At 45.1% G+C, this 27,511-nt stretch overlaps 2 protein-coding genes across 2 annotated transcripts in view; one reads left to right on the top strand and one right to left on the bottom strand.

The window, feature by feature from the left end:
- The window catches only part of LOC147710516 (ectonucleoside triphosphate diphosphohydrolase 8-like), a 615,095-nt gene that overhangs the window by 95,192 nt on the left and 492,392 nt on the right, over positions 1 to 27,511 (bottom strand). The window lies entirely within an intron of this gene.
- LOC147710518 (ectonucleoside triphosphate diphosphohydrolase 8-like) overlaps positions 1 to 27,511 on the top strand; it is a 409,769-nt gene that overhangs the window by 255,886 nt on the left and 126,372 nt on the right. The window contains exons 3-4 of the mRNA XM_086921188.1: positions 1,224 to 1,341; positions 14,660 to 14,810. Coding sequence (XP_086777314.1) covers positions 1,224 to 1,341; positions 14,660 to 14,810 — 269 coding nt within the window. The remainder of the gene's footprint in view (positions 1 to 1,223; positions 1,342 to 14,659; positions 14,811 to 27,511) is intronic.

The raw sequence follows: 27,511 nt of genomic DNA, 5'->3' as shown, positions 1-27,511 counted from the left end.
CAATCATGAAAGATTTGTCGACCATGGTAACCCCTGCAATGCAGTAAATGAACACAGAAGGCACAACTTCAAATGAGAGCACACACTACACCCCTCGCAGAAGATCACCCAACACTTGAGATGCAGCAGCTGCAGTTAATTATTTGACCATCTACAATGCTCAATCTAATCACCAGTTGTCCTATCACCTTTAAACCACTCAAAGCGAACTGGTTGAATAGGAACTGAGTGCAGCCCGGCACCAAAAGCACTATAGTCCCACCTGAAAAGTGAACTAGCAGTATGAATTGGCAGTTAGGAAAGGAGGCAGGTGGGCCATTCCTGCTCTGAACCAGGACACTTGACATTTTGAAGGTGTTTTCAAAGCAATTGTGAGCATACACCAGCCGGATAGTGCATACTGGAATGGCAACTGAAGCTCCATTCTAGGCACTATCTTGAGGTTCTTCAGTGGTGTAGAGTCTGCTGAAGTGTCTAGCAGTTCTTTCTAGAGCCATGTGTCCAACAAGGTTGTCTCCATTGATGTTTAGTACCCATTTGTTTGGCACAATTAAAAGACATTTGCTGCAGCCTTGGAATGTGAATGGTCCCTGGTAAGCTCAGGGTGGATGATGCAGGTCTTGGGATCTCTGTTCACCTGTAGCCTCACTCAATGCACCCATCATGTAACAAATTAACTGTATGTATGTGAAGGAACTGGTTTTGTAATGGATTGAAGATACCATTGTTTGGGATTGTGAAACATGCACAGAGCAAAGTGTGCAAGTACTGTATTGTACGTTGACAGAATTGTGAAAGAACTGAGGTAGTTGGTAGGGGTAAGGGACCAGTAATTGGCAACACTAGTGCCAAGAAGATGGGCTATGAAAATATACGGTCATTTACGAGTGCCATACATTTTTTCAATGATGCATGTAGGGTTCTAAGACTGGTCAACTGGAGCCTATACCAAGAGAAGACAGCGATGCTTGGAAAGGCTTGTGCATTCTCAATACTTGCACAGAGGAACATATTAACATAACCGCATAGGGTAAGAGCCAGAGCTCTAGAAATCGTAATCAGTGTCCAAAAAAGGCTCTTTGACCCTTGTATTTGCAAATCGAGAGAATGAACCAGGATCACTCAGTTGAACTTTGTAAAACCATATGCTATGGTGGTGGTGTTTTTTTTTTAAAATCAAGTGTTTCTGCCTCTTTCAGCCCTGTATTTGCTTTGTCTTCTAGTATGGGATGGTGTTTGAGGCTGGCTCTTCATTCACAGATTTGTTCATATATCGGTGGCCTACAGCCAAGGAAAATGACACGGGCGTGGTCAGCCAAGTTCACATTTGTAAGGTTGGAGGTTAGTACAATGAGAATGTCTTTTAAGCTCCAAACTCAACATTTTGTGTCAATTTCCATGTTTTGCTTCATGAAAACTATCTAAAACTCCAAGGGGCTCATTTACAAGCCCAGTGCGACGCCGTTGCATCACTTTTTGTGATGTTCCAGCAGTGCACTGGGCGTATCCATATCTACAAAGCTACGGAAAGCTACCCTGCGTGGCTTTTCATGGCATCATAGATATGATGTAAGGCAATGCAGCACAAGTCGCTGTGTTGCCTCACACTGCCCCGGGAGGCGTGTCATGGGCATTGCGGTTGGAGTTCCCACTCAACTCCCATGGTATTTGACACATTCCAAGATTTACAACAAAGCGTGAATCTAGGATTGTGTCAAAACCCTGTGCCTCCCTGGGGGTGGCGTAAGTGTTGTTTTGTGAAGGAAGGTGTCCCCTCCCCCACAAAAACAACCTGATTTCAACGCAGACACCCGTGCACCATGGTGCAAGGGTGCCTACGTGGGTGCATGGGAGACATTTGTGCATTAACGCTGTGAAAGATGACAGGAACACACCGTATCTTATAGATACGGCGCATTCCTGCCCTTTTCATTTGACGTAGGGTATCGCAACAATGCCCTGCACAAAAATGTAGTAAATGAGGCCCCAAGTTCCTAAAGTAATATTTATACTTACATGCCATGCAACCCAGCTAATTATCAAATAGATACCTACCAATGATATAAGATAAGCACTTCACCAGGCCATGATTACAAAGTGGCATAATGCAAAGCCACATCCACATGAAATGCGCTAGAATGTATGCCTATGAGTGATCCACTGTGCCACTTCCATGCTATATTGTGCGCTTGCCTCACTGAATTATACATTTTTAAAAAAGGCGCTATAAAGTAGGTCCCAGTTCCAATCAGCGTTTGGAAAAGCAAATAGGTCTAGCCTTTTAGACCATTTGGCTTTGCCAATGGTTTTAGCCATGCTGTACAGCATCTTGACCCTGTGCAGCATGGCAAAAGAAGAAGAAAAAGGATATGATGCTGCTGATCACAACATTTTGTAGGTGCGCCCACCACACAAACATCTTTCACTCTTTTATCCCTCCACTATCCTTTTTCAATCAAAACTAAACAGACTAACATGTTTACTTCTCAAATTCCATATTCATCTATACTAATTCACCACTAATCCTTTATGGGTTCCGGAGTGGCGTGCTACTTGCCAGAAAAGTGCTTCAACACCCATCAGGATAACAAGTGCTATATGAATGCAAACCTTTCTTCCCCTTCTATCCCTCCACTATCCTTCTCACTCCAAATAACTGACTAATATCCATCACTGAAATTACTTCATATTTCACCATATTAATTCACCACTATTCCTTTATAGGCTTCCTGAACAGTGTGCGTCAACACCTCATCAGGGGTAACATGCGCTATATAAATACAAACCTTTTTCCTCCTCTATCCTTCTGTTATCATTCCAAATAACTGACTAACCTATCCACCACTTAAAATGTACTTGCATGTTTCACTATACTAATTCAACACTAATCCTCTATGGGTCCCGGAGTAGCGTGCTACTCGCCGAAAAAGCGCTTTGACGCCTCATCAGGGGTATAAGAGCTATAAAAAGGCATGTACAATACAATACATATGTGCTTCCCTTCAAAAAGATTGAGGCATTTTTTTCTTTTTGTTTCCAATCTGAGTTTGAGTTGTAAATAATAAGAAAAAAGTAGTGCGAGGGTTTTCTGTTTTTAGGTCTCGGGACGAAGCTGCGAAGCAGCTTCCGGTCAGAGAATTAATGTCCTCTAGTGGGACTTCAGAACCCGCCTTCCTGCTCTGTCTCTCCACCATTGGCTGGCTTCCTAAAAGGAGGCCAGCCATTGGAGGAGAGAGCCGTCCCTCCAAAGAAGCTCCGTCTTTTTCGGATTCGGGGGCGTGATTTTTTGCATTCTTTAGCCCTGTGACGTCGTCTGTCACTCAGGGCGCAAAAACACGCCCCCGAATCCGAAAATGGCCGTGCGTTTCTCCGAGGCATTGTCTCCTTGCCTCGGAGAGACATGGTCGTGTTTTCGTAGCTGCTCGCCTCCCTTCCCTGCTGCTTTTAGGAGCTGCTCGGCTCCGCTCGCCTCCCCCCTCCCTCTGCCCTCCTCCTTCGTGCTCTCGCCTCCCCCCCCCCTCCCTCTGCTGCAGCTCTCCTCCGTCGTGCTCTGCCGCTCCCCGGCCCCCACCCCTCCCTCCCGCATTCCTAATCGTACCTCTGTGGAGGGGGCATCCGCGGAGCCTGGGGTAGAGGGGGTAATTTTGTTAAATAAAGTCTGGTACCCAAACGTTTTGATTAGGCCACGGCAAGGCTGAAGTTTTAAAATAATGAGCTCCGCCAGGAGCTGCACGTAATTGCCGAGCTACAGGTGTTGTGCTCCTGGCCCCCACCGAGCAGCCTGGCTCCAGACAACTCACCCAGTGTAGCGGCAGCAGGGGCAGCTTGCGAGGACCCGGGCTTCATCATCTGTGCCTTCGGTCCCTCACCAGCCAGGCATGGTGGTGCGGAGGACAGGTCACCAGCGGAGCAGAGTCGGCCGAGCTCGGGCAGCACACAGGCAGGCACGCGGCGGGTCAAACTACACCATCGTAGTCGGCAGCCCCTTTCTTTATGCGCACCCCCGCCCGCCCCCCCCCCCTGCTCCTGCAGCTGCCCCCTCCTCTAGAGTTGTGTTTACCTCACTCTTCCTAGTGGCCCCAGTACGCCCCTCCCTTATACACACCTCTCTTCTCAGCGCATCCGCTACCCTCCCTTTTCATAGCGGCCTTGTTATCTATCCCGGTTAACTCTCCCCACCACGATCGTCGAGACCCCCCTCCCGCAGTATTCTATGCCTTCTGACCTTTGTTACTGCCTAAAAGAGATCTTCCCCTAATGCTGTTATAACCACCCCACACATTAAACGGTAACCATCCACCTGCCTCTTCCCAGGAGCATTAATACCCCCTTTAAGGTGCTCCTTATCAAAACGCTGGCACATCCTTATGCAAGCAAATCACCCCCCCCCAATCAAGAGCAGGATGGCTTGCATAATGCAACTGTACTAAGTTAGCTGTGAAGTCAGTGAAAGCGCGCGCACTAGACACAGACAAGGTTCCAGAGACATATGTCCTTTTCAATCCTTCGGGGAGGGGAAGGCCTTTGCACCTACAAATACGGCAGGCGGGCAACTGCTTCTGTCCCCTCGTCACCGACGATGACACTTTAGAGTCAGCTGCTGTCCTATCAGAGCTCCTTCACGAACACCAGGCTGGAAGTCTTTCTAAAGGGCCCTATTTGGAGGAAGCGCGTCGAAAAAGGCAGCCGTCTTTCTGTAATGTTTGTGGATGATTCTATGCCCGGAACGGAAGCGCACTCCAATCCAGAGGTCACACTGCTTTGACCAACAGTTGTTGCAGTCTAGACTTTCCACTAATAACAGTCTCATCTTGGAGTTAAGCTATCTATGACGCAGGCCCCCCAGGTTCTCAGTAACTCCAATGATCTTCGTACCTCGCTCCTTCTTGTGACGTGTAAGCCCCAGCAAAACCCTAGCTCAGTCGCCGTGGGAAAGATACACCCCAAGTCGCGACTTGTGGTAACAAGAGTTCAAGTGTCAACATATAAGTGCTCGCAGGCCTTCAGCGACACACCCATTCCTTTCACCCCTGGTAGCCCTTACCCCTAACAACCCCTTTCTCTCCCAGCATTCCATAGCAACCACCCGTGCCTGACCACTCAGAACACGTAGCTCCTCGTTTCAGCCCAGAAGAGGCACTACACACCTCACTCCATGGACTAAGGGAACTCACGATCATTGCGTAAAGCATCCCCCCCCCACCCCACCCCCAAACGGCAGCATCCGCGGGCACCGACCTGATCGAGAGCCGGCAGGGTATGGCCGAGAAAGCAGACTACCGAGAGGCCCCTGGGAGGAAGTGTCTGTCCATCAGCTTGCCCCCCTCTCTCTCCTCAGAAGACACCAACTGGACTAGTTCACTCACACACCCGGTAGAAGAGTGTTTGCCCACCGCTGTCTGCACAGGAAAACACACCGAACTGCACAACCCCTTACCAAAGCTCTTAAAAGGCAGAGGATGAAACCGCTGTTTGCGGGCGCGCGAGGAAAGCGAGAAATAACAGCAAAACAAATGGTACAGCTAATGAGGACAATTAAATTAGTTATGTTCAAGGAGATGAGATTGCAACCCCCTCCCCGATCCGCTACTACTCGTTGGCAACTGCTGCTCGCTAATTCGTGGCAACTGATTGCTGCCTCTATGCAAATCTTTGTTTCAATCATTTAACTAATTACATGACGGGATTGTTCCTCGCCTAAGGTGACATCATTCGCAGCAATAAGCCCCCACTTGGAGTGTGGCAACAATAAGATTTCTGGTATTAACAGCCAACTGGCACCACACATTAAACAGGCTCAAATCTCCCAGTTCAGTACTTAGCCCCCTCAAATCGACCCCTGCGATCTCAGTTGCTTTATCTAACAGAAGAAGGGGGGCACAGGGAGAAAACTTCGAAAATCAACCAAACGTCGTGCGTAAGAGGATATAATGAAGTCAATAGTTAACATTCAGCGCCACGCCATTCATTTCCTTTTAAAATGCAATGATAATTAGATGGGTCATAAAATGCTCTTCTTTTCATTATGACTGATGAAATGCATTAAAGCTGACGGGGTATTACCTGACAGTAATTAGGTTTTGTCATGAATTAAGTTATTTGAAAGCAGGCTATCTCCCCAATCATGCAATTTACAGAGAGGTTTTTTAAAAAAAATTCTGTGCTACAAGGGTGAGGAGGAAAAACAGTTTTCCCCACTCTCTTTACAATCATGCATTATTCACACTTCAGGGGGAGTGTGGGGAAGAAAAACAAAAAATTGGTGCACACGAAGAAAGAGGCCAGACCCTTAAGGCTCTGATGTGATCAGCGTCAGTGACTGGCGACAATTAAATCCAAGTGCCCGAGAGGTGATGTCGTGAGCACGAGGTGGAATGTAATCATTCCATGCTTGCACTTGGCAAAAAAAGGGGGTGGGGGAGAGGACACACAATTAACTCACAGTAAGCCCCAATTTCACCACATCAATGCTTCTTGCGCTCCCATCTCAATTCCCCCCAAAAGGTTGTTAATAGAAAAAAATAAAATACACATTTTGAGTTTCGACCGCAGCCACTCTACATAGCACTTAGACAGATAATGTCAGTGCCTCCCTGGATGGATCCCTTTGTAGCATACACAGGCAGAAGGCCACGGCTTCCATGATGGAGGAGAGGGCGGCTTTCCGGGCCGTGCCTAACCGGGGGACAGCAGCTCCAGAGCCTGGAGGACGGCAGGAATTTAGCATGCCTGGCATCCTGCACTACATCCAGCACGAGTGGGCGCGCTTTGAGGCTAAGAAATGTCGTTGGGAGACGGAACGGGCAAAGTTGCAGGTAAGAGTAGGGCAGGTATAGCCTGGGGGGAGGGGTGGTAGACCCAAAAGCTCCCCCGCAAACTACAATCATGGGTGCGATGGGCTGGGAGCAGAGTCGCCGTTTCCCCATTCGGGGTATGCGTTGGCGGACCTTGGCCGACCGCAGAGCAGCTGGCACCTCCCAGAGTTATATGCAGCCAATGTGGTACTTAAGCAAGTTGGCATGGAGATTCGGAGGCCCTTGGGGCTTGCTTTATAGAGTCCTTGCATTAACACCTTAAGGTATGGAAGAGAGGGAATAGGATTTCATCTATCCAAATAGAAGTTGTGCCCCCCCCTTCAACCCACCCCCTCATGGTGAAACGGGGTTGACAGCACCGACTCCATCCACTGTCACTGCTTGTGTAGGGTTTGCACAGCAGCAGACATATCCATCAACGTCATTAACTATAGTTGTTGTCGTTACCAGGGATCCTTCTGCACTGTCAGAAAGAGAAGAGGCTGATGCGCTTTAGCATTGATGGATCGTAGTCCGCACATCCAAAGAATGCTATGGGAGTGGAGTGGTATTTATATCTTGGTAAAATGTGAGCTAAGTCCTCTAGCATAGAAAAATGCTGGCGATATGAGATGTTGTGGAGGTATCCTTACATGTAGTGCCGCCCCCCCCTGTAAACTAAATACTCAGTGCGTGCTGTGATATGTGGCGACCGGCACCACCCAAATGTGTGGCATAGTAGGAGAAACTTCCGTCTTTTGTGTACATTCTTGGGGGTCTGAGAAGTGTATATGGATCGGAAAAACTCCGTTTTGTATGAGATGTACTTACCCCTGCTCCCCCTAATAAAAACATGTTGCTTGTAGCATCTCTGCAGGTAGTGCGTTCGTATGTGCATCCATTTTTCAGGTAGAGCAAAATATAAATGCATTGCACTCGAACATTCAGAGAAGTTTTCAGTTAGTCAGAATAATGTCTTTATTCTCAAAAATGTCTTCTGTGATATGAAGGTTGGGTTGAATCGCTGCGGTTAATATCTACTGCATGTGTTTAGGTCCACACAGGCATAACGTTCGAAGTACAAATGTTACGTTAAAACAAGTGGTGATAGAATTGTTGATTGAGTCACACTCAGGGTATTCTGCTAATTTATTTTTTCAGAAGGGTTTCTAAAAATAACATTTTATATGTTTGTTTTTACATGTTATTGAATATTGGACATGACCAAAAAAAATAATTATTTCGGGGTAGAATTAGTACGGTTTTAGGGACTGAGTAATGGATGGTGTTTGGATTAGTATTGTGGTTAGGACTGAAGTTCGGGTCGCAGTTCATGATAATGTTTACAATGTAACCATGAGCCACAGAAGGTTAAATTTCGCCTGTTTTATCTTTCCGTGTTTATTTCTTATTGTGAACAGTGTAACTCACAGCAATGTTTCTGGTTAGTGCTTTCCTTTTTATAAAATGGACACTTAAAGCCCAGAGACGTGTTTGGTACAGATGAAGGTAGATAAGTGAGTAGTAGAAGGCGAACGTATACCTACGATGCGTGTTATTTTTAGAGGAACTCGTACAGGAACTTATCGTCCGATTGTACTTTGTGTCTGTGTTTCTGTCCATCAGGTGTCTGCCATCCGTCTCTAGTATTCATGTTGAACGGGAAGTGGCAGGGAAAGAATGGGGGAGGGGCGGCAGTTGTTGGCTGAGAAGGTGTGTTGTAGACACAAACCAGAAACCTTCCAACTCACTCTCTCTCACTACATAACTCTCTCTACCTCACTACTCCACTCTATCTCTCTCACTATCTCACAACTTCTCTCTTAAAACACCACTACCTCACTCTCTCACTACCTCACTCTCTAGCTCACAACTTCACTCTCTCTCTATCTCACTACCTCACTCTTTCTATCTCACTTTGACTCTCTTTCACTACCTCTCTCTCACTACCTCACAACATCCCTCTCCCTCACTACCTCACTCTCTCACTACCTCACTCTCTCTCTATTTCTATACCTCTCTCTCTGTCTCTATCGCACTACCTCACTTGCTCTATGCTAATGCAAAAAGGTATCACATATGCAAAAAAAAAGCTAATGCCATTATTTAGGGATACAAAAAAGATAAAAAAATAATTAGCAATACCAATAGCTCTACCTATAATATTGCCGAGACCATTGCATTGTAAATGCTTGTTTTAAACTGGGTGGGAGTTGTTTGAAGCAATATAAATTGCCGAAGCAATATGGAGGCCGGTGGGTGGGCACAAGCAACATGGAGATTTTGGGGCAGAAACAACAAGATGGCTAGAGATGGGGGAGCGGCATGAGAGAGAGGGAGCAATGCAGAACATGGGCTAAGGGGATGCACGCAAGTGTGAGAGAGCAGTGTCAATGTGGAGTTGGGCAGAAGAAGCACATGAGCTAGAATGTAATATGGGGGAACACTTAGGTGAGCACAACGCGAAGGAGGGCAGCAGAGGAGCCCTGCTCGGGGCTACGGTGCACACTCAAATGGGTGTGCTGGGCGCAGAACTTGTCAGTGTGCCCTACTAAAAATAATGAGCTGCCCCCAGGGCAGGGGCAAACTCATGTCTGACCTCGGGGCAGTACACTAGTGAAAGGCGGCCCAGCTGTTAGAAACAGCAATCTGGCTCTCACAGTGCAGGCTGTAACCGACCTGGTTATCAAAGGAGCACAGAGATCACTCACTGCCTCCTCCTGCTGAGGCACAACTGGGTGCACATGGGAATCCATTTCCCACATGGCAGGGGTCACCCTGTGGGGCGCATTGATTTTTCACCACTTCTTTGTGAGCCTCCTGACGGTCTCTGCTCCTCTGCGCCCACTTTAATGATCCGGCACGGGTGGAGAGACAAAGTTGTTTATCTATTTAGCATGGGGCCACACCTCATGTCAATGAGGAAATGGCCACATTTTAATTGCTCTAGAGCTAGCTGTATGTGCACTGGTGTGATCGGTATCAACCGTATCACAGAAGTGGTAACACAAGTGTTTACGGCAAGGCAAGATTCTGCGTTGCATCCTGTGTGGCACTTTGCACAATATCACCACAGCAGTTCATGCTGATCAACTTTTGTTGGAAAGATGTTGCTGTTTAGTCAGAACCAGTTTAGCAATCCTAATCTTCCGATTTGAGGAGTGACTAGCTGCTTCAGTTTAGGTTTTTTTCTTTGCAATATTGGACATATAGTCTTCTGTATCTCATTATAAAACAAGGACTACTTGACCGAGAATACAAAAAGAAAAAAAGGGACAATTGCAGCGAGTCAAACTATGGAACCTTGATAATGCAATAAATATATATATATGTATGTATGTATGTGTGTGTGTGTGTGTGTGTATATATATATATATATATATATATATATATATATATATATATATATATATATATATATTGCATTATCAAGGTTCCATAGTACCAAACATTCCTTTTATATATAAAATATGTGTATATAAAATATTCCTTTTATATATAAAATATGTGTGTGTGTGTGTGCATGTATACAGTCGCCAGTAGGTAGTTATAGTTAGGACCGAGTTTCCTTAGGAAAAGCGTTTCTTTGTTTGCTAATAACTTTGGCGCAGTTTGACAAATCTTCCCGAAATTTTCAAAACTAGTAAACATCTGAGTTCAGATGATGTGTTGAAAGTTTCGGGATGGTTTATCAAGCGATGCTGAGAAAAAAGGGTGTCCAAAGCACATTTTCCCCATGCAATTTCCCATAGGGATTTTGAACACAGACCTAATATCAAGTCGCTGAACAGAATTACACCAATTCAACAGAAAGCTGGCTCTTGGTCCAGAAAGAGCCCTTTTAGTGATTTGGTGTAATCCATTCAGTAGGTTTCAAAATATCAAAGAAAAAAGAAATGTGTATGTCTAGGGACACGGATCCAACAGATCTCATGCTAAGATCTGATTGGCAGCCAACACTTCAACCAGGTAATGTTGGCATCCATTTTGGGACTCGGACTCAGCCGAGCCCCCCAAAAAAAGTTTAAGAATAGAAAAGATGGCAAGGTAGGAATATCCTGACTCCTACACCTGGTGGTGGTATCTCACAGAGACCCAGCCGGGCCAAAAACATAATTTTTTCTATTTTGTTCAAAATCACGGCGGATCGACAAAATCACTGCAAAATGAAAGGAAAAAAACATGTGCGGTCTCCCATGCATCAGGCCCCCGATAAGCCGGCTCCTGGGGGCAAAAACTACTATTTATGTTGGGAGGGGGGGTACACACAACCCCCCTCTCATTGGCCAGTCACAGTCCCGAAGACCTGGCCAATTTTAATTGGGCTGGAGGGGGGCCTCGCTGCCTCCCTCCTCCCCCTCCTAACACCGTTTATGGCAACGGGGATCTCTACCTCCCTGGGGATTGGCCAATATGGAAGAAGGGGCCATGTGGACCCCCCTCTTGTGCTCAATAGGGCCCGGGGACCTCCACTTACCCGGGGCCAATGTCAATATTGAGAGGGGGGGGCAGGCAACCCCATTCCCGGGCCACATATTGCCCCAGGGAGCACCACCTCTTTTATATAAATGATAGATGGGCTCTGGACACAAAAGAGAGCAATTATCTAGTGGATCACTCAACAGTAATTTAAATTAGGGTGCCCTTCATAGGTTTAAAATCTCGAAAGAGTGAGATGTTGGAATCTCAATTATGTTTCAGCTGAAATTGAAGCCAATATGGGTCAGTGACTTTCCTCGTGACTAGAGTATTCCCAACTTGAATTCACCCTACCCTAAAAGTAGATAGTGTTGGGGATAGTGTTACTTCACCACACAAATCAATCAATTAATCAATCAATCAATCAATCAGAACATTTGTAAAGCACACTACTCACCCGTGGGGGTCTCAAGGTGCTGGGGGGGAGGAGGGGAGGGGCGGGGGGTGCTGCTACTGCTCGAATAGCCAGGTCTTGAGAAGTCCTCTGAAGGTTAGCAGGTCCTGGGTCTGCCATAGGCGGAGGGGGAGGGTGTTCCAGGTCTTGGCGGTGAGGTGGGAGAACGATCTGCCGCCGGATGTCGCTCTTCGGATGCGGGAGAAGGTGGCAAGGGAGAGGTCGGCGGAGCGGAGCCGGCGGTTGGGGATGTAGAAGGTGAGACGTCTGTTGAGGTATGCTGGTCCGGTGTCGTGGAGTGCCTTGTGTGCTTGGGTGAGGAGCTTGAAGGTGATCACCTTGTTGACAGCAAGCCAGTGCAGGTCTTTCAGGTGGGGTGTGAGGTGGCTGCGGTGGGGGATGTCGAGGACCAGGCGTGCAGAGTCGTTCTGAATGCGTTGTAGTCCTTTTAGGAGTTTGGCCGAGGCGCCTGCGTAGAGGGCGTTTCCGTAGTCCAACCTGCTTCTGACGAGTGCCTGTGTGACCGTTCTTCTTGTTTCGATGGGGATCCACCTGTAGATCTTCGGGGGCATGCAGATGGTGTTGAAGCAGGAGGACGAGACGGCGTTGACTTGCTTAGTCATGGAGAGAGTGGAGTCGAGGATGAACCCCAGGTTGCCTGCGTGGTCGGTGGGTGTTGGCGCTGTTCCCAGTGAAGTCGGCCACCAGGAGTTGTCCCAGGCTGAGGGGGTGGAGCCGAGGATGAGGACTTCTGTCTTGTCAAAGTTTAGCTTCAGGCAGCTGTTCTTCATCCACTCAGATGAAGAACAGCCCCCTAAAGCTAAAGAAGTTCAGCCATAGGTGTTCTCCTAAATAGAGGTAGATCTAATCCCATATAGTTGAGTGTGTAAACACCTCTCTGTAGGCAAACATTCATCAAGGGTAAGCGTTGTTACCCTTGACGACCAGCGTAATGTCAGTGAGGTTTGTGTGTCTGGATCAAGGATTATCTTGTACAGGTGCTGTTTTCTTTTAGATTCACTCTACTTGCTGTGAGGGGTATATACATTGGGAGGATCTATTAGCAAACCAGCAATGTTCCACCTCACCCTTACTTGATTAGAATTGTGTAGATGTATACCCTTTTAGGATAGTTCTGCCCTCAAACGGTTTTCATGTAGGAGATTAACTACCACAAAGAGTTTTGTGCCACAAACCATCAAGTACCAGCATGTACAATTCCTGCATGACCTGGATAGTGTTTGCTGCGCATGCCAATGTAATAGTATCATATTCAAAAAATGGAAACCATAATGTCAATGCAGACAACGGTATGCCAAATATGCCCACCGTAATGCCAGGGTTGGCCACAATGATGGCCAAAGTTGACTAAAATATCATCAAGGCTGGCTGCCATAGTTCCATGGCAACACAAATAAAATGCCTGGGCTTCTTAAAATATGTAAAATAGACCTTTATTACATTGGGATGCTCCCCACTAGGGCAGGAGTGGCCATGATAAAAGCAAGGATGCCCACAATATGCAAATAATGACTACTAATATGCCAGAACCAGCATATGCCAGGCTGGACAGTGTTATGCCAAGGATACCCACAATCTAGAAGCATGGCCTACATGATGCAGTATGTTAGTAATGATCATAAGTAGGCCAAGAATGCTCTCAATAGGTCAAGCATGTCCACCGTGATGCCAAGGGTAGCTACAGATAAGTTAAATATCCCTAAAATATCTTAAGACAAATACCAATTATAGCAGGGCCAAAATGAGTTCAGTGGTGGCCATGGTGATGCCACTCCTGATACCAGATATCAGGAAGTATTCCTGCTGCCAGAGAGGGACTCTCAAAACCAGGGAGGGCCACAACAGCAAGATCTCTCCCTGCCTCTTTCTCTCTGTGAGCTCTCTCACATACACACATTCATGCGCACAGATGTAAACACGCACTTACTTCCATAAGCCTTGTCCTGTAAGCATGTGAGACTCTTACCTGTCTCTGCTGTCTGTTCAGTCCTTTCCTGAACCAGTGTCTGTACGCAACTGATTTGAGCCGTTGTTTGCTGTTGCTGAGCGTTGACACCCTACACTGGCTTATATGACAGTCCACCACTAGGTGGCGCTATCTTTCCATTCTTCAGCCGAGCACAATTGGTGTTTCATAATTCCATATTCTTTAAAATTACCAGTACCAACCATTCAGGTTATTTCTTTGCAGCCCTGCTGAAGGGTGTATGTGTGTACAGGTGCAGGCACGTGTGCGTGTCTGCCTGCCTGCTGCCACTCTGAGAATCTGGAGTGTAACTGCCTCTTGCAAAGCTCTGCTGCACACCTTCTGGCCCCTCTCTGATTTCCCCAGATCATTTGTAGAACTTCATGAAGATAAACTAAAGTCTAAGGGGCATTTTATCAAGGGGGTTTATCTCCGCTTTTTTGGCTTTAAAAGCCAAGAAAGCGGAGATAAAATTATCTCCCTATTACCTAGCTGCCGCTAACACCAGTTAGCGACAGCTAGTAGGAGATAGCGACCATCTTGGGCCCCACTTTGCATGTCAGTGATATTTATCACTAATAAGATGCAAAGTGGGCGTGCCAAGATGTTAGCGACTGAAAACAGTCGCTAACATCGCTATCTTCTATTACCAACTTTTGGAGATATTCGCGCTAAGCGGGAATATCTCCAAAAGCTAACACCTGCCCTGAGCAGTTCTTAGCCATGTTATCCAATGGGAGGTGGATAACATGGCTAAGAGCATTAGCTCGCTAATGCATGAATATCGCTGACTTTTCAGCGATATTCATGCTTTGCGGCGATTTTTACCGCATTTGCGTTAAACCTTGGTAATACCAAGGTTTATTTGCGGTAAACATCGCCGCAGCGCTGCAGTAAATTTTTGTCTCTAACCAAGCAATAGCGATAATTATCGCTATTGCTTGGTAATATGCCCCTAAGTTTCTTCCAAATCTAATCAATCGGTTAACTGTGCTTTTTTCTCAGGGCCTGGAATTTCTAGCTATGCCAATGAACCCCGAAAAGCAGGCGAGTGCCTAACGAAATGCCTTGATGAGGCTATGACTATCATCCCTTCAGAAAACCAACAGGAAACTTCGGCCTCTTTTGGAGCTACTGATGGCATGATGCTTCTCAGGTAATACTTGATGACACCGGGTGAATGATTGTGGGTACTGAAATATGACCCGCAAGGCAAGCAAATCAACCCCTGCTGCTGTCTCTACTGGGAAAACGTATGTGTATGTCCACACATTGCATGTTACTGTAGCAAGGCTCTACTATTTACAAGAAAACAACCAAGGGGCAAACCCAATATTCCTAGAAACTCGGGTAATTACAAATAGATAAAAGAACAATGTTCCATTCGCAACCATTCAAAGTCCATGCAAGCCATAATCCCTGAAAGCAATCAGTACAATGTATATTCCCTGATAGCAATGTATGTATCTCTGATAACTATCGAGGCATTGCAGTACATTGCTTACTCTCAGGGAGTCACTTGGTTGGGTGTGTAGAGGATATAAAGGCGCTCATATAGTAATCACATTTCAATCTAGTGAAATCCAATAGAGTGTGGTGCATCCAAAAAGGGGAAGAGAACACCCTACCTCCCTAAAACTCAATCAAAGGATTGAACAACTATTAAAAAATTTTTGGAGCACACACGTCTGATATACCAGAAATTACAGTTATCATACAACAAAGCAAACAATAATCAGTTGGGCTCTTGTTTTTCTTCTTTTAATATCAACTGATCCTCAAATCCCTTATGCCAACACGTTTCACCGTGATAGGGGGCAATCCTACGGCTTCCTCAGGGCTGGAAGGGATACAAAATACGAAGTTGTAATGTCAATACTATATGCATTACAGTTATCCCATAAAGCACAAACATTTTACAACCCAGTGCAAAGGGCTAATCAATTCCATAAGTGTTGAGCAATATGCCACGTGAACAGAACAAATGTTTAACACCTTCATACTCAGATGTAACCAAGTTTTCATTAAATAATATACAAATTACCTACACAAAATATCTCATATTCTCCACCATTAGATTATAAAAAATTCATAAAACATTATCCTTATTCTTCACATGATTTTTACATTCCATTGCGTGCATATTAACATCCATTTCCCTTTTTTTTAAATATTTACTACGTTGCCGTGAGGTTGTGACCAAATGTGTTGACATTCTAGCTACAAGCATAGTTCTCTTTTATATGTACGTAACCCATGTGATTTGAAACAGTAGTGTCTTATAACACAGGTACCTTAGGGCTTCTTTCAATTCGTTTCTGTGAAGCCAAAGTACAATTCTTATTATTGTTTCATGCTGCGAGGCAACGGTCTTTCAATGCTTTAGTTATGATCCTCAAATGCCATATTTCAGGTCAGTAACTCTTACCTCAATAAAGGTAATCTTCCAAACTAAATTCTGTGTTCCTTCGTCAAATCCTAGTGCATACATCGTTGCTAAAGTATCCAAAATCCTAAATAACTATATGATATTGCATTTTAATTGAAACATATCATAAATCCTACTTTTCTATTCCAATCTTGAGCAATTATACATTTATAAACCGCCTGTCCCTTACCTCAATAAGTGAGGTCCTCCAAGTTCAAAGATCCCAAATAATACTGCCAATAATATGATAAATCCAATATCTTTTGTGATTCCAATACCAAATGAAGTGCAGTATGTATCTCCTACAAGAATCATAGGACATGGTATTACACCAGGCTCGTCAAATAAGAGCCCGGACAAAGCCAAAATAACTATACTTCTATTGTAAAGTTATACCAAACACAAGGTCTTATGTTGACTATATGTACATCCAATACAAAATTCAAAACACCATTTCCCCTACCGTTTTTTAGGTCTTGGCCTGCCAATGCCCCTCGCATTGCTGGCGAAGATTATAGTAAGGGCAAAAGAACAGTCTACCATCGGCGGATTAGCCACAGTTCATGTGATCTATGCGCTTGCACAAACCAGCCACGTAACAAACCACCATTTGTGTGTGTGCCTCACATCACACTTCAAAGTTTGCCGCTCCCCGCCCCCCACTACTCTCCTACTTCCCTCCCACCTCCTACGGCCACTCTTCCCATTCACGCGCTCTGCAGGTCACCATTTGCCAGCATGCGGCTGCTATCGCTTTCATCCCTATCACTCCCCCCTCTCATACTTCCCCTACCACCTCCAAAACAGCAAGAGCTGCGAAGACTGTTTTTTTTTAGTAATAGCGTTTGAAGAAACACAAAATCTCTTCAGGTTTTACAGTTCTTTGCGCACAGTTGTAAGGTGGCATTACGGTGCGAGCCCAGGACGGGGCCTCTGCTTTGGAATGTGCTGCCTTCAAGAAAACGTCAGTGGAAGTAGGGTCATCCCAGTTGTGGAAGCGCAGATGCTGCTGTGCCCAGTCTGTGTAAGGAGCACCACGTTCTAGGTAAAAGTAGTGCAGGAACCCCACCATAGTTTATGCAGCTGATGATGCTTATGCCTGATGCGTTCAGATATGTGGTATTACCTATGTATTGGCACGAGAATATCTGTTACACATTCTTCATGGATATGCCACACCCTCTTACTAATTTTATATAGTGCAAACTCGACATTAGCGGATGTGTTTAAAAGAGTTGGTTAGGGCATCACGTGCACTCTGGTGCAGACTTTTCACCGGTGCCTAACGGAACGTGCTCATTGTTGTAAAACATTGTTAATGCTGCTGCAGCACAATTTCTTTGTGTCTTGCAGACAAAGAAAATATAAGTGCACACAGACCCACTTACACGTAGGTTTTTGCAGTAATTTCAAACATGTATTTCAAAGAAAAGTGTGCGCTAAGCGCAGGAACAAAAAAAAATTATTTGGACTTACTGCAGCAAAGTTGGTAAAGATTAGTGGAACTATTTGTACATATAACATTATTTGCGATTACATACGCTTTATGCGTTGCACTGAAATTACATTATCTATAATTATTACAGGGATATTTTTCACATAGCATTTGCACCTCTGAAAAAAAAAAGAAAACCTTTGGATTTATATTACTTTTATGGCTAACACCACCCAATACCAACACACTCAAGCAGCATACATTATTTTAAACACAGATCCCGATATCCTGCAGAGCGATTCCATCTATAAAAAACTGCCTATAGACACATTCTCACTCTAAACATCTACATTTCACTTACATCCCCCTAGCCGTCTGTAGGTTACTGGCACCACCTACATTTACATATTATACTTGATGAAAGGATGCAACAATTCGCAGGATCAACCATCTGCCATGTTTACAAAAAACAGTACGAGTGACACCTAACTGTTAATGTTTCCGCTACTTCCCCAGTCACACCACATCTGCCTCGATCTTATCTGGACATTTGTTACCATGGTGCACTTTAGTTTTTGTAACTCTCACAATATAAAATCTTTACAACTATAAATCAAAATACAAAGTATTTACAAATATATTTATGGCTTTATCTATTACACAGGCTCTATGCCTTAAATTTAGTTATGTTATAGGTCTTATACCACTTTTAAAAAATAACTTCAATACACCTCTAAAGGTTCATGTATATTATACGATTTTGCAGTGTGCTAATAACTGAAACTTTTGTTATTTAACCTACAACCTCATTAAGAGACCAGTAGGATATGTTTTATAAAAATAAATGTTTTTAATGCATACATGGTGTGGTACTCCTTTAATTTGGTTATTAACAAAGTTATATACTGGTAAAACAAGTTACTTTAGATTCACTCAAAATAATTCAGAAGGATCCTCTCCATAGCTATCAATAGGATAATTTACAAGAAAGGTTGTCACACAACCACACACAACCACACACACACAACACAAGCACACACACAAGCGCAAACACAAGCACACACACAACTACAAACACAACACACACAACCACATCCACACACACAACCACACACACAATCACAACCACACACACACCCAACCACATACACACAACCACACACACACAAGCACACACACAACCACACACACAGCCCCATACACAACCACACACACAACCACACATACAACCATACACACAACCACACACACACAACAACACATACCGACACACACACACAACCACAACCACACACACAACTATTGGTTATTAACAAAGTTATATACTGGTAAAACAAGTTACTTTAGATTCACACAAAAGAATTCTGAAGGATCCTCTCCATAGCTATCAATAGGATAATTTACTAGAAAGGTTGTCTTTAAACTATCACCTAGATTGTTTACTTAATTGCACACACACAACCACACACCACCGCACACACACAACCACACACACAACCACAAGCACACACACAGCCACACACACACACGCACACACAACCACACACACAACCACAAACACAACACACACAACCACCCACACAACCACCTACACAACCACACACACAACCACACACACACACACAACCACACACAACCACACAGACATAACCACACACACAACCACACATACAACCACACACACAACCACACATACAACCACACATACAGCCATACGCACAACCACATAACCACACACACACACCCACACACATACACACACACAACACAACCACACACAACCACACACACAATCACACACAACCACACACACAACTAACCACACACACAACCACACATACCCACACACACACACAACCACAACCACAAACACAACTATTGGTTATTAACAAAGTTATATACTGGTAAAACAAGTTACTTTAGATTCACTCAAAAGAATTCAGAAGGATCCTCTCCATAGCTATCAATAGGATAATTTACTAGAAAGGTTGTCTTTAAACTATCACCTAGATTGTATACTTAATTGCACACACACAACCACACACACAACCACACACAACCGCACACACACAACCACACACACAACCACAAGCACACACACAGCCACACACACACAACCACACACACAACCACAAACACAACACACACAACCACCCACACAACCACCTACACAACCACACACACAACCACACACACAACCACACATACATAACCACACACACAACCACACATACAACCCCACACACAACCACACATACAACCACACATACAGCCATACGCACAACCACATAACCACACACACACACCCACACACATACACACACACAACACAACCACACACAACCACACACACAATCACACACAACCACACACACAACTAACCACACACACAACCACACGCACACACAACCACACCGTCAGTGGACACTTTCATTAGACACAGACACCATCAGTTGTCAGTGCACGCTTTCACCGGGCGCAAACAACACCAGCCGTCAGTGCACGCTTTCACCGGGCACAAACACCACCAGCGGTTAGTGCGCGCTTCCACCAGACACACACCACCAGATGTCAGTACACGCTTTCACCTGGCATACACACACACCACCAGCCATCAGTACATGCTTTCACCAGGCACACACACACCACCAGCCGTCAGTGCACGCTTTCACCAGGCACACACACACCACCAGCCGTCAGGGAATGCTTTCACCAGGCACACACACCACCGGCGGTCAGTGCACACTTCCACCAGGCACACACACCACCAGCCTGCAGTGCACACTTCCACCAGGCACACACACCACCAGCCATCAGTGCACAATTTCTACAGACACACACACCAACAGTCATCAGTGCACACATCAATTGTTAACGCATCCACAATTAACAATTGTAGCAATCGCAGTATGGCGGACTTTTTTGTAATTGGTGTTGCAATATTTAGCAATGCCAATAGCTCAAACTTAATTACACAAAACCACAATCACACACACAACCATTGGTTATTAACAAAGTTATATATTGCTAAAACAAGTTACTTTAGATTCACTCAAAAGAACTCAGAAGGATCCTCTCCATAGCTGTCAATAGGATAATTTACTAGAAAGGTTGTCTTTAAACTTTCACCTAGATTGTTTACTTAATTGCACACACACAACCACACTATTACAGACACAACCACAACCACACACACAACCACACACACAACCACACCCAACCACACACACACAGCCACAAGCACACACGCAGCCACACACACACACAACCACACACACACACAACCACACACACACAACCACACACACAACCACAAACACAAGACACACATCCACCCACACAACCACCTACACAACCACACACACAACCACACACACAACCACACACACACAACCACACACACATAACCACACACAACCACACGCAATCACACACACAACCACACACACAACCACACACACAACCACACATACAACCACACATACAGCCATATGCACAGCCACACAGCCACACACACACACGCAACCACACACACAATCACACTCACAACCACACACACAACCACACACAACCACACACACAACCGCACCGTGAGTGGACACTTTCACTAGACACAGACACCATCAGTCGGCAGTGCATGCTTTCACTGGGCACAAACAACACCAGCCGTCAGTGCACGCTTTTACCGGGCAAAAACACCACTAGCCGTTAGTGCACGCCTCCACCAGGCACACACCACCAGACGTCAGTGCACGCTTTCACCTGGCAAACACACACCACCAGCCATCAGTGCATGCTTTCACCAGGCACACACACACCACCAGCCGTCAGTGCACGCTTTCACCAGGCACACACACACCACCAGCCATCATGACACGCTTTCACCAGGCACACACCACCGCACGTCAGTGCACACTTTCACCAGGCACACACACCACCAGCAGTCAGTGCACACTTCCACCAGGCACACACACCACCAGCCAGCAGTGCACACTTCCACCAGGCACACACACCACCCACCAGCCTTCAGTGCACAATTTCTACAGTCACACACACCACCAGCCATCAGTGCACACATCAATTGTAAACGCATCCACAATTAACTATTGTAGCAATCACAGTGTAGCGCACTTTACTTTTAAACATATTCATCTAAAGCGCAGCATGCCACCATTGCGACAAAATAAATACATATTTTTTTGGCCTACAAATTATAGACTTTTGTTGCAATGGGTGTTGCAATATTTAGCAATGCCAATAGCTTCAACTTAATTAATGCGAGACCTATTGCATTGCAAATGCTTGTTTCTTCTCTTTTCGCTCGCTTTCCCAAAGGTAATTATCGCCATCAGTCAAAACTGGACCTTAGGTCCCTCAATATCCTGAAACAGGCAAAGTGCAAAAGAGGGCCGGTTACAAGTTACTTGTACCCTGCGGCCTAGAAAGAAAAAACGTGGGCGTAACAAGTGATCGGTAAATACCTGATTACGCTACCAAGCAACACCGAGTACAGGCGAGGACAGCTAGACCTCCGGGTTCCCGGCAGAAGTGGTGCATGTCTTAAACTAACAAAGGACTAATCCGTATCCTGTTTGTATCAGTGCCATCTCTACGTGATGTGCATCTGCCGTTATTCTTACCGTCTTACAAATATATTCTTCACAGAATATATGATATACTGTAAATTATCACATCGAACCAATGGTTTACTCTGTGATTTAATTGTAGACAAATTAGAACAAAAGAACTCATCCATGAAGCAGTTGTGGTCGGCGCCTTCTTAGAGTGGTAAAATATATAACCCAAGTGTCAGTCTTGTCAGAGTTAGTTCAAATTATCCAATACTCTACATGAAAAGTGCTCTATTAGGTCACAACTATATTGTAGTTCAATTACTAAATATTAATTCCTATCAGACCGTTTCTTGCAGATTAATACTAAACAGTATTCTGTTTTATTTATAAAATATTATAACCGAATAATCTCATATATCAAGTTGAGCGTATCATCCTTCTGCACGCTATTTGAAAAACTTTCCTCCCCTTCATGTATTATTTATACGCTCTACATATCACTCTCATCTAGAGGGTGAACACAGCTTCACTCAACTTAGGTCCCGTAAATCCAAACTTACCATACTGATTATGCAGTATAGTTCTCACAGTATCATATAATCAAACGTCTGTTTAGTCACCTAAGAAATATTGCAGTTCCTGATCAAAGTTCAGGCCGTCTTCTACGGCCCTCAAACGCATGATCCACCTTGCCTCATGCCTCTGCAGTTTAAGTTCTCTATTACCACCTCCGGGGTCTAATTTAATATGCTCAATGCCAAAAAATGTAAACTTTAGTTTTGACCTTGGGCTGTGCAGTTGTGTACGTGTTCTGCAATGGGGTATCTTATGTCATTCTGCTTTATCGCTCGTAAGTGCTCACTCACATTATCTTTTAGCGCTCTCATTGTACTTCCCACATATATTTGAGCACATTTGCATTCAATAATGTAAATAACACATTTGGTACTGCAGCTTATGTTAGTAAGTATTGTGTATATTTGACCATTATTGATCTGAAATTGTTTGGTCTTATGCTTAGCACATCTGCACATCCCACAATGCCCACATTTGAAAAAACACTTTGAGTGTTCACTTAACCAAGTTTCTAGTTGTTTATTCAGTGGCTAACTAGGACTTAAAAAGGTTCTGAGGGTCCTACCTCTTTGGAATGTAATTTGAGGGCGCTCTGTTAGATAGTCATCTAAGGTTCTGTCCATTTTCAAGATGTGCCAATGCTTGCATATACTTTTCATCAAAGTACTACCAATTGGTGTATAGTTAGTAATTATCCTAATGGGTGATGTAGTCTGTGCGTTGCCTTTCACTGGTTTCAAGGTGGATATGCGCTTAGTTTTTAATGCTCTATCCTTGGCGAAGGGACTATCCTGTTTACAATAACCTCTTTGAATAAACCTTCGCTCCATATCATTGATGCATTTCTCAAACTGCAAATCCTGATTACAACTACGCCTGGCCCTAATCATTTCCCCAAATGGAATTGCTTTAACCTGATGCCGAGGATGGGCACTCTTTGCATGCAGAATGGCATTACAGGAGGAAGGTTTACGATACATGTCACTTTGAATACAATTATTTTTTACATACAATTCCACATCCAGAAAAATCACTTTTGTGGTGCTGTAGTGCGTGTTGAACCTAATATTCATATCATTATCATTTAGATCATCAAAGAGATCTTGCAATAATGGTTCTGTTCCCGTCCAGATCATGAGGCAGTCGTCGATGAACTTCCCCAATACAGGATATGTTCATTCCAACAACTGCCCTTGAGCCCCAGATTATCACCTCCCCCAGCCATCCCATGAATATATTGGAGTAGGCTGGTGAAAACCTGGAGCCGAAGGCTACACCTTGGGTTTGTTTAAACCAATCATCTTTGAATAAAAATAAATTATTTGACAATATCAGCTCAGTCATGGCTAGTAATATTTGTGTGTGTTCCCAGTGGCTTGCTGGTCTTTTAGATAGAAAGAAATTCAGTGCCTTCAAGCCTAGTTCATTCCTAATACTGGTGTAAAGGGACAGTACATCAAGAGTCACTAGTATCATCGCTGGGTCCCATCTGATGTCACCTAATATGTTCAGAACATGCAGAGTATCCTTAATATATGAAGGCAATATAGTCATTATAGGTTGCAAGAATACATCCACAAATTGTGACAGATGTTCCGTTGGTCTCGCAGCCCGCACAGTTACACTGGAACCACTCATAACCTTGCATCTTCTTGTCCCTCCCCTCTAGATCACCTCAGATCTCACGGATTCCCCTAACTGTTATGTATATGAGCATCTAGGTGCTATATGACTCAACTCACTGCTAAGCTCGCTTACGCAACCTCTACAGCGCCGCACCAAGACGAGGACGGATGATAGATCGCACTCTCCCTGATCTCACTGAATTTACTGCACAACACCTGGTTACCTGGGAGTTTAGGCACTATGGGCCAGCTGTAGGTAGGCTTTTACCGGTCGGTAACGGGCGAAATCGGCCGTTACCGACCGGTAAAAGTCTCTTCCTATGTAGGAGGCTATTTTACCGATTCGGTAAATAACGAATCGGTATTTACCGATTCGGTATTTACCGAATCATCATTTACCGATTCGGTATTTACCGAATCGGTAAATGAGATGGAGGAAGCACTGTAAACAGTGCTTCTGGGCTTTAAGAATTTGTTATTTACCACCAACTATTAGTTGGTGGTAAATAAGGAATACCTATGTAAATGCATAAATGTGCATTTACACCTGTGCCATGTGACAGACATACATGCCCTTAGGCATGTATGTATGCCACATGTGCACACCAGCACTAATCAGGGGTGCAACAGGGTGTCAAAGTGACACCCTGCCACCCTTGACTTTTTTCCAATTTTACCTCCAGGCCCATAGGAATCAATGGCAAATACCGAATCGGTAAATACTGATTCGGTAAATACAGAATCTTACAGATTCGGTATTTTTTACCGAATTATTATCTACATTGCAATTACCGATTCGAAAATACTGAATCGGTAAAATTCGGTATTTTTGAATAGATAATTTACAATTACCTACATCTAGCCCTATATGGCTTGATGACTCATGGCGCTGTGTGCGAAAGTTCATTTTCTAGAAAGTTTCTTACCTCGGAGGGTGTGTTTGTCTCTCCCAGACCCCCACACATGAACCGAGAAGCGCCCGGACACCCTGACTATATGACTTCTCACTGCTCAGACTGCGGGCGCGGGGACGTCCCTGCAGCCGGGACTGATGCCTCCGATGGTGTAGGCGAGCAGCAGCCGGAGCCGAGAGCTGTGCGGCACTCCCTTGAGGAGCTGTGAGCGCATCTCCACGACCTCATCAGCTGACCCGAAGCACTGCACTCCTCCGAGCTCCCATCTCGGCTCTCTCTTCCCTTATCTGCAACCGCACAGGGACCCGGGGAGGGATGGGTGAATCACATAAAAGTATGAATCGGTTCAGGGTTCAGCTCAAAAACGTCCGCTGGGTGAGTGAATGAAAGCCTCTGCGCACTCACTCGCATCTTGGCGGCTCGACTCACAGGTGTGTTGAAGGTCACACGACTCGTATTCTTTCAGACACTGAAATCGTCCCTTGTGTGACTCGAGGGACGATTTCAGTGACTGGCAGCTGGCTATAATTAGTGAAGCAGGTGCAGTGGCACCAGGGTGAGGGATTGTGACTGCACACCAAGCCCTGAAGTATACAAACAAGTTATGGGTGGAATGCTTGAATTAATCTCAGCCGCTGGGAATGACTGTGGGCTGCATCACCACAGCCCTGGGAGCCTCCTGAACTCCTGACTGTCTGGAGAGATAGGGCTTGCGCGCTCATTCCAGACATCTCCCCTGTCTGCGTGAGTTACCGACAGGTACTTCTTAACCCCAAGGCCGACTCAGTCCGACCTCTTTTCGCCTCATTTATAGACGCCCTGTTCTCTCGCGGTGCTGCCCGGGCAGTAGTGGCAGAATGCGTGTGTAAGCTGTAGTTGTGCAATACTCATCTCAAAAGACGGCCCAGAGAGCACATCACTTACCATGGGGTTGCTGTGTGGTGACGCCGATAGGCCACGTAACGCTTCTATTAAGAACGGCCCTGATGCTTTGCTAGCATTTACTTGCTAACCTCGTGCCATCCGGGGTTTGCCCTTTTATTCACGGTTCTACGTGACTGCGCACGACCAAACCATTCCGTGGGTTGGGAGGGGGTTGATAAGTACATACAAACAATGGGGTTTTGGCCTAGCCATACCTCTACACAAATGCTCACTCTCACTCTCCGTGAGCACACAAATACTCACTCTCTGTGTGCATCCCTATCGAGCACATCACTCCTTAACATTGGAATGAAAACAAAAGTAACAGAACAAGAAATAGTTCCAGAAATGTAAACCCCACCTGAGCGACATTCAAAACATCAGTCAAACCTGTGGCGCTTCTTGGAGATGGAGGCCCTTATTTATGAGGCCTTGCGTCAGTTTTGCGCCGCCGGTGCGTCACTTTTTGTGACGCACCAGCAGCCTACAAAATGCTCCTTGTTGCGCCATGTTTAAAAAGTGACGCATCTAGGTAGATGCGTCACTTTTTAAACACCTGCGCCACATCATACCTGCGTCAGGTATAATGTATGCAGAGGGGGCGTTCCCCCGCAAAAAGCCTCGTAATAGTGGCGCAGTGAAATCTATGAGATTTCACTGCGTCACTTTTAGGATACTGTTGCGTCAAAATCTTGCGCCTGCCTCACAGCAGGCATAAGACTGACGCAAGCCCTTTCACATGGGGCTTTCCCCATGTGAAAGGACGCATTGCTGGAGTTGCGTCACTTTTGTGACACACTCCAGCAATGCGTCACTTTTGCGCTTACAGATGCATCAGAAATACTGACATATCTGTAAGTCCTTGCAACATGATGCATCATACATTAAATATGACGCATCATTGGTGTCGCAAGGAGTGCGCAGTGAAAATTGACGCATCGCTGTTTTCACGCAGCGATGGGCCACTTTTCATAAATAAGGCCCGGAGTCTTTTATTTCAAAATATCCTTATTGATTTTAAGGTTTACAGCGTCTGAGAGGCAGTGCAGTAAAGATTAATTCTGTTTCCAAACAGCCACTGAACATTAACAAAGAAACAATAAGGAGGCCCTCATCCACACGCACCCCAAGTAGTCACAGTAGGGCAATTGCATAACATCTGCATAAAACAACAAAAAACACAATTATGGTTACAATGACGCTCTCAAATCCTTCATAATGTCAAAGTCAATTGAAGGAGGTCCCTGCCTCTTGCAAAGGAGGAATATCGTAGTATTTCAACCATCCAGCCCATACCTTGTAAAATTTGCGTGGGCACCCCCGAAGTTTGTATACGACCTCTCGGCCATGTACAAATCCACCCCACTTTTCCACTCTGACC

This window comes from Lissotriton vulgaris, chromosome 5 (genome assembly GCF_964263255.1).
Source record: "Lissotriton vulgaris chromosome 5, aLisVul1.2, whole genome shotgun sequence".
Classification (NCBI taxonomy): Eukaryota; Metazoa; Chordata; class Amphibia; order Caudata; family Salamandridae; genus Lissotriton; species Lissotriton vulgaris.
The sequence above is the reverse complement of the archived record's forward strand: the minus strand, read 5'-3'. Positions and strand labels throughout refer to the sequence as shown.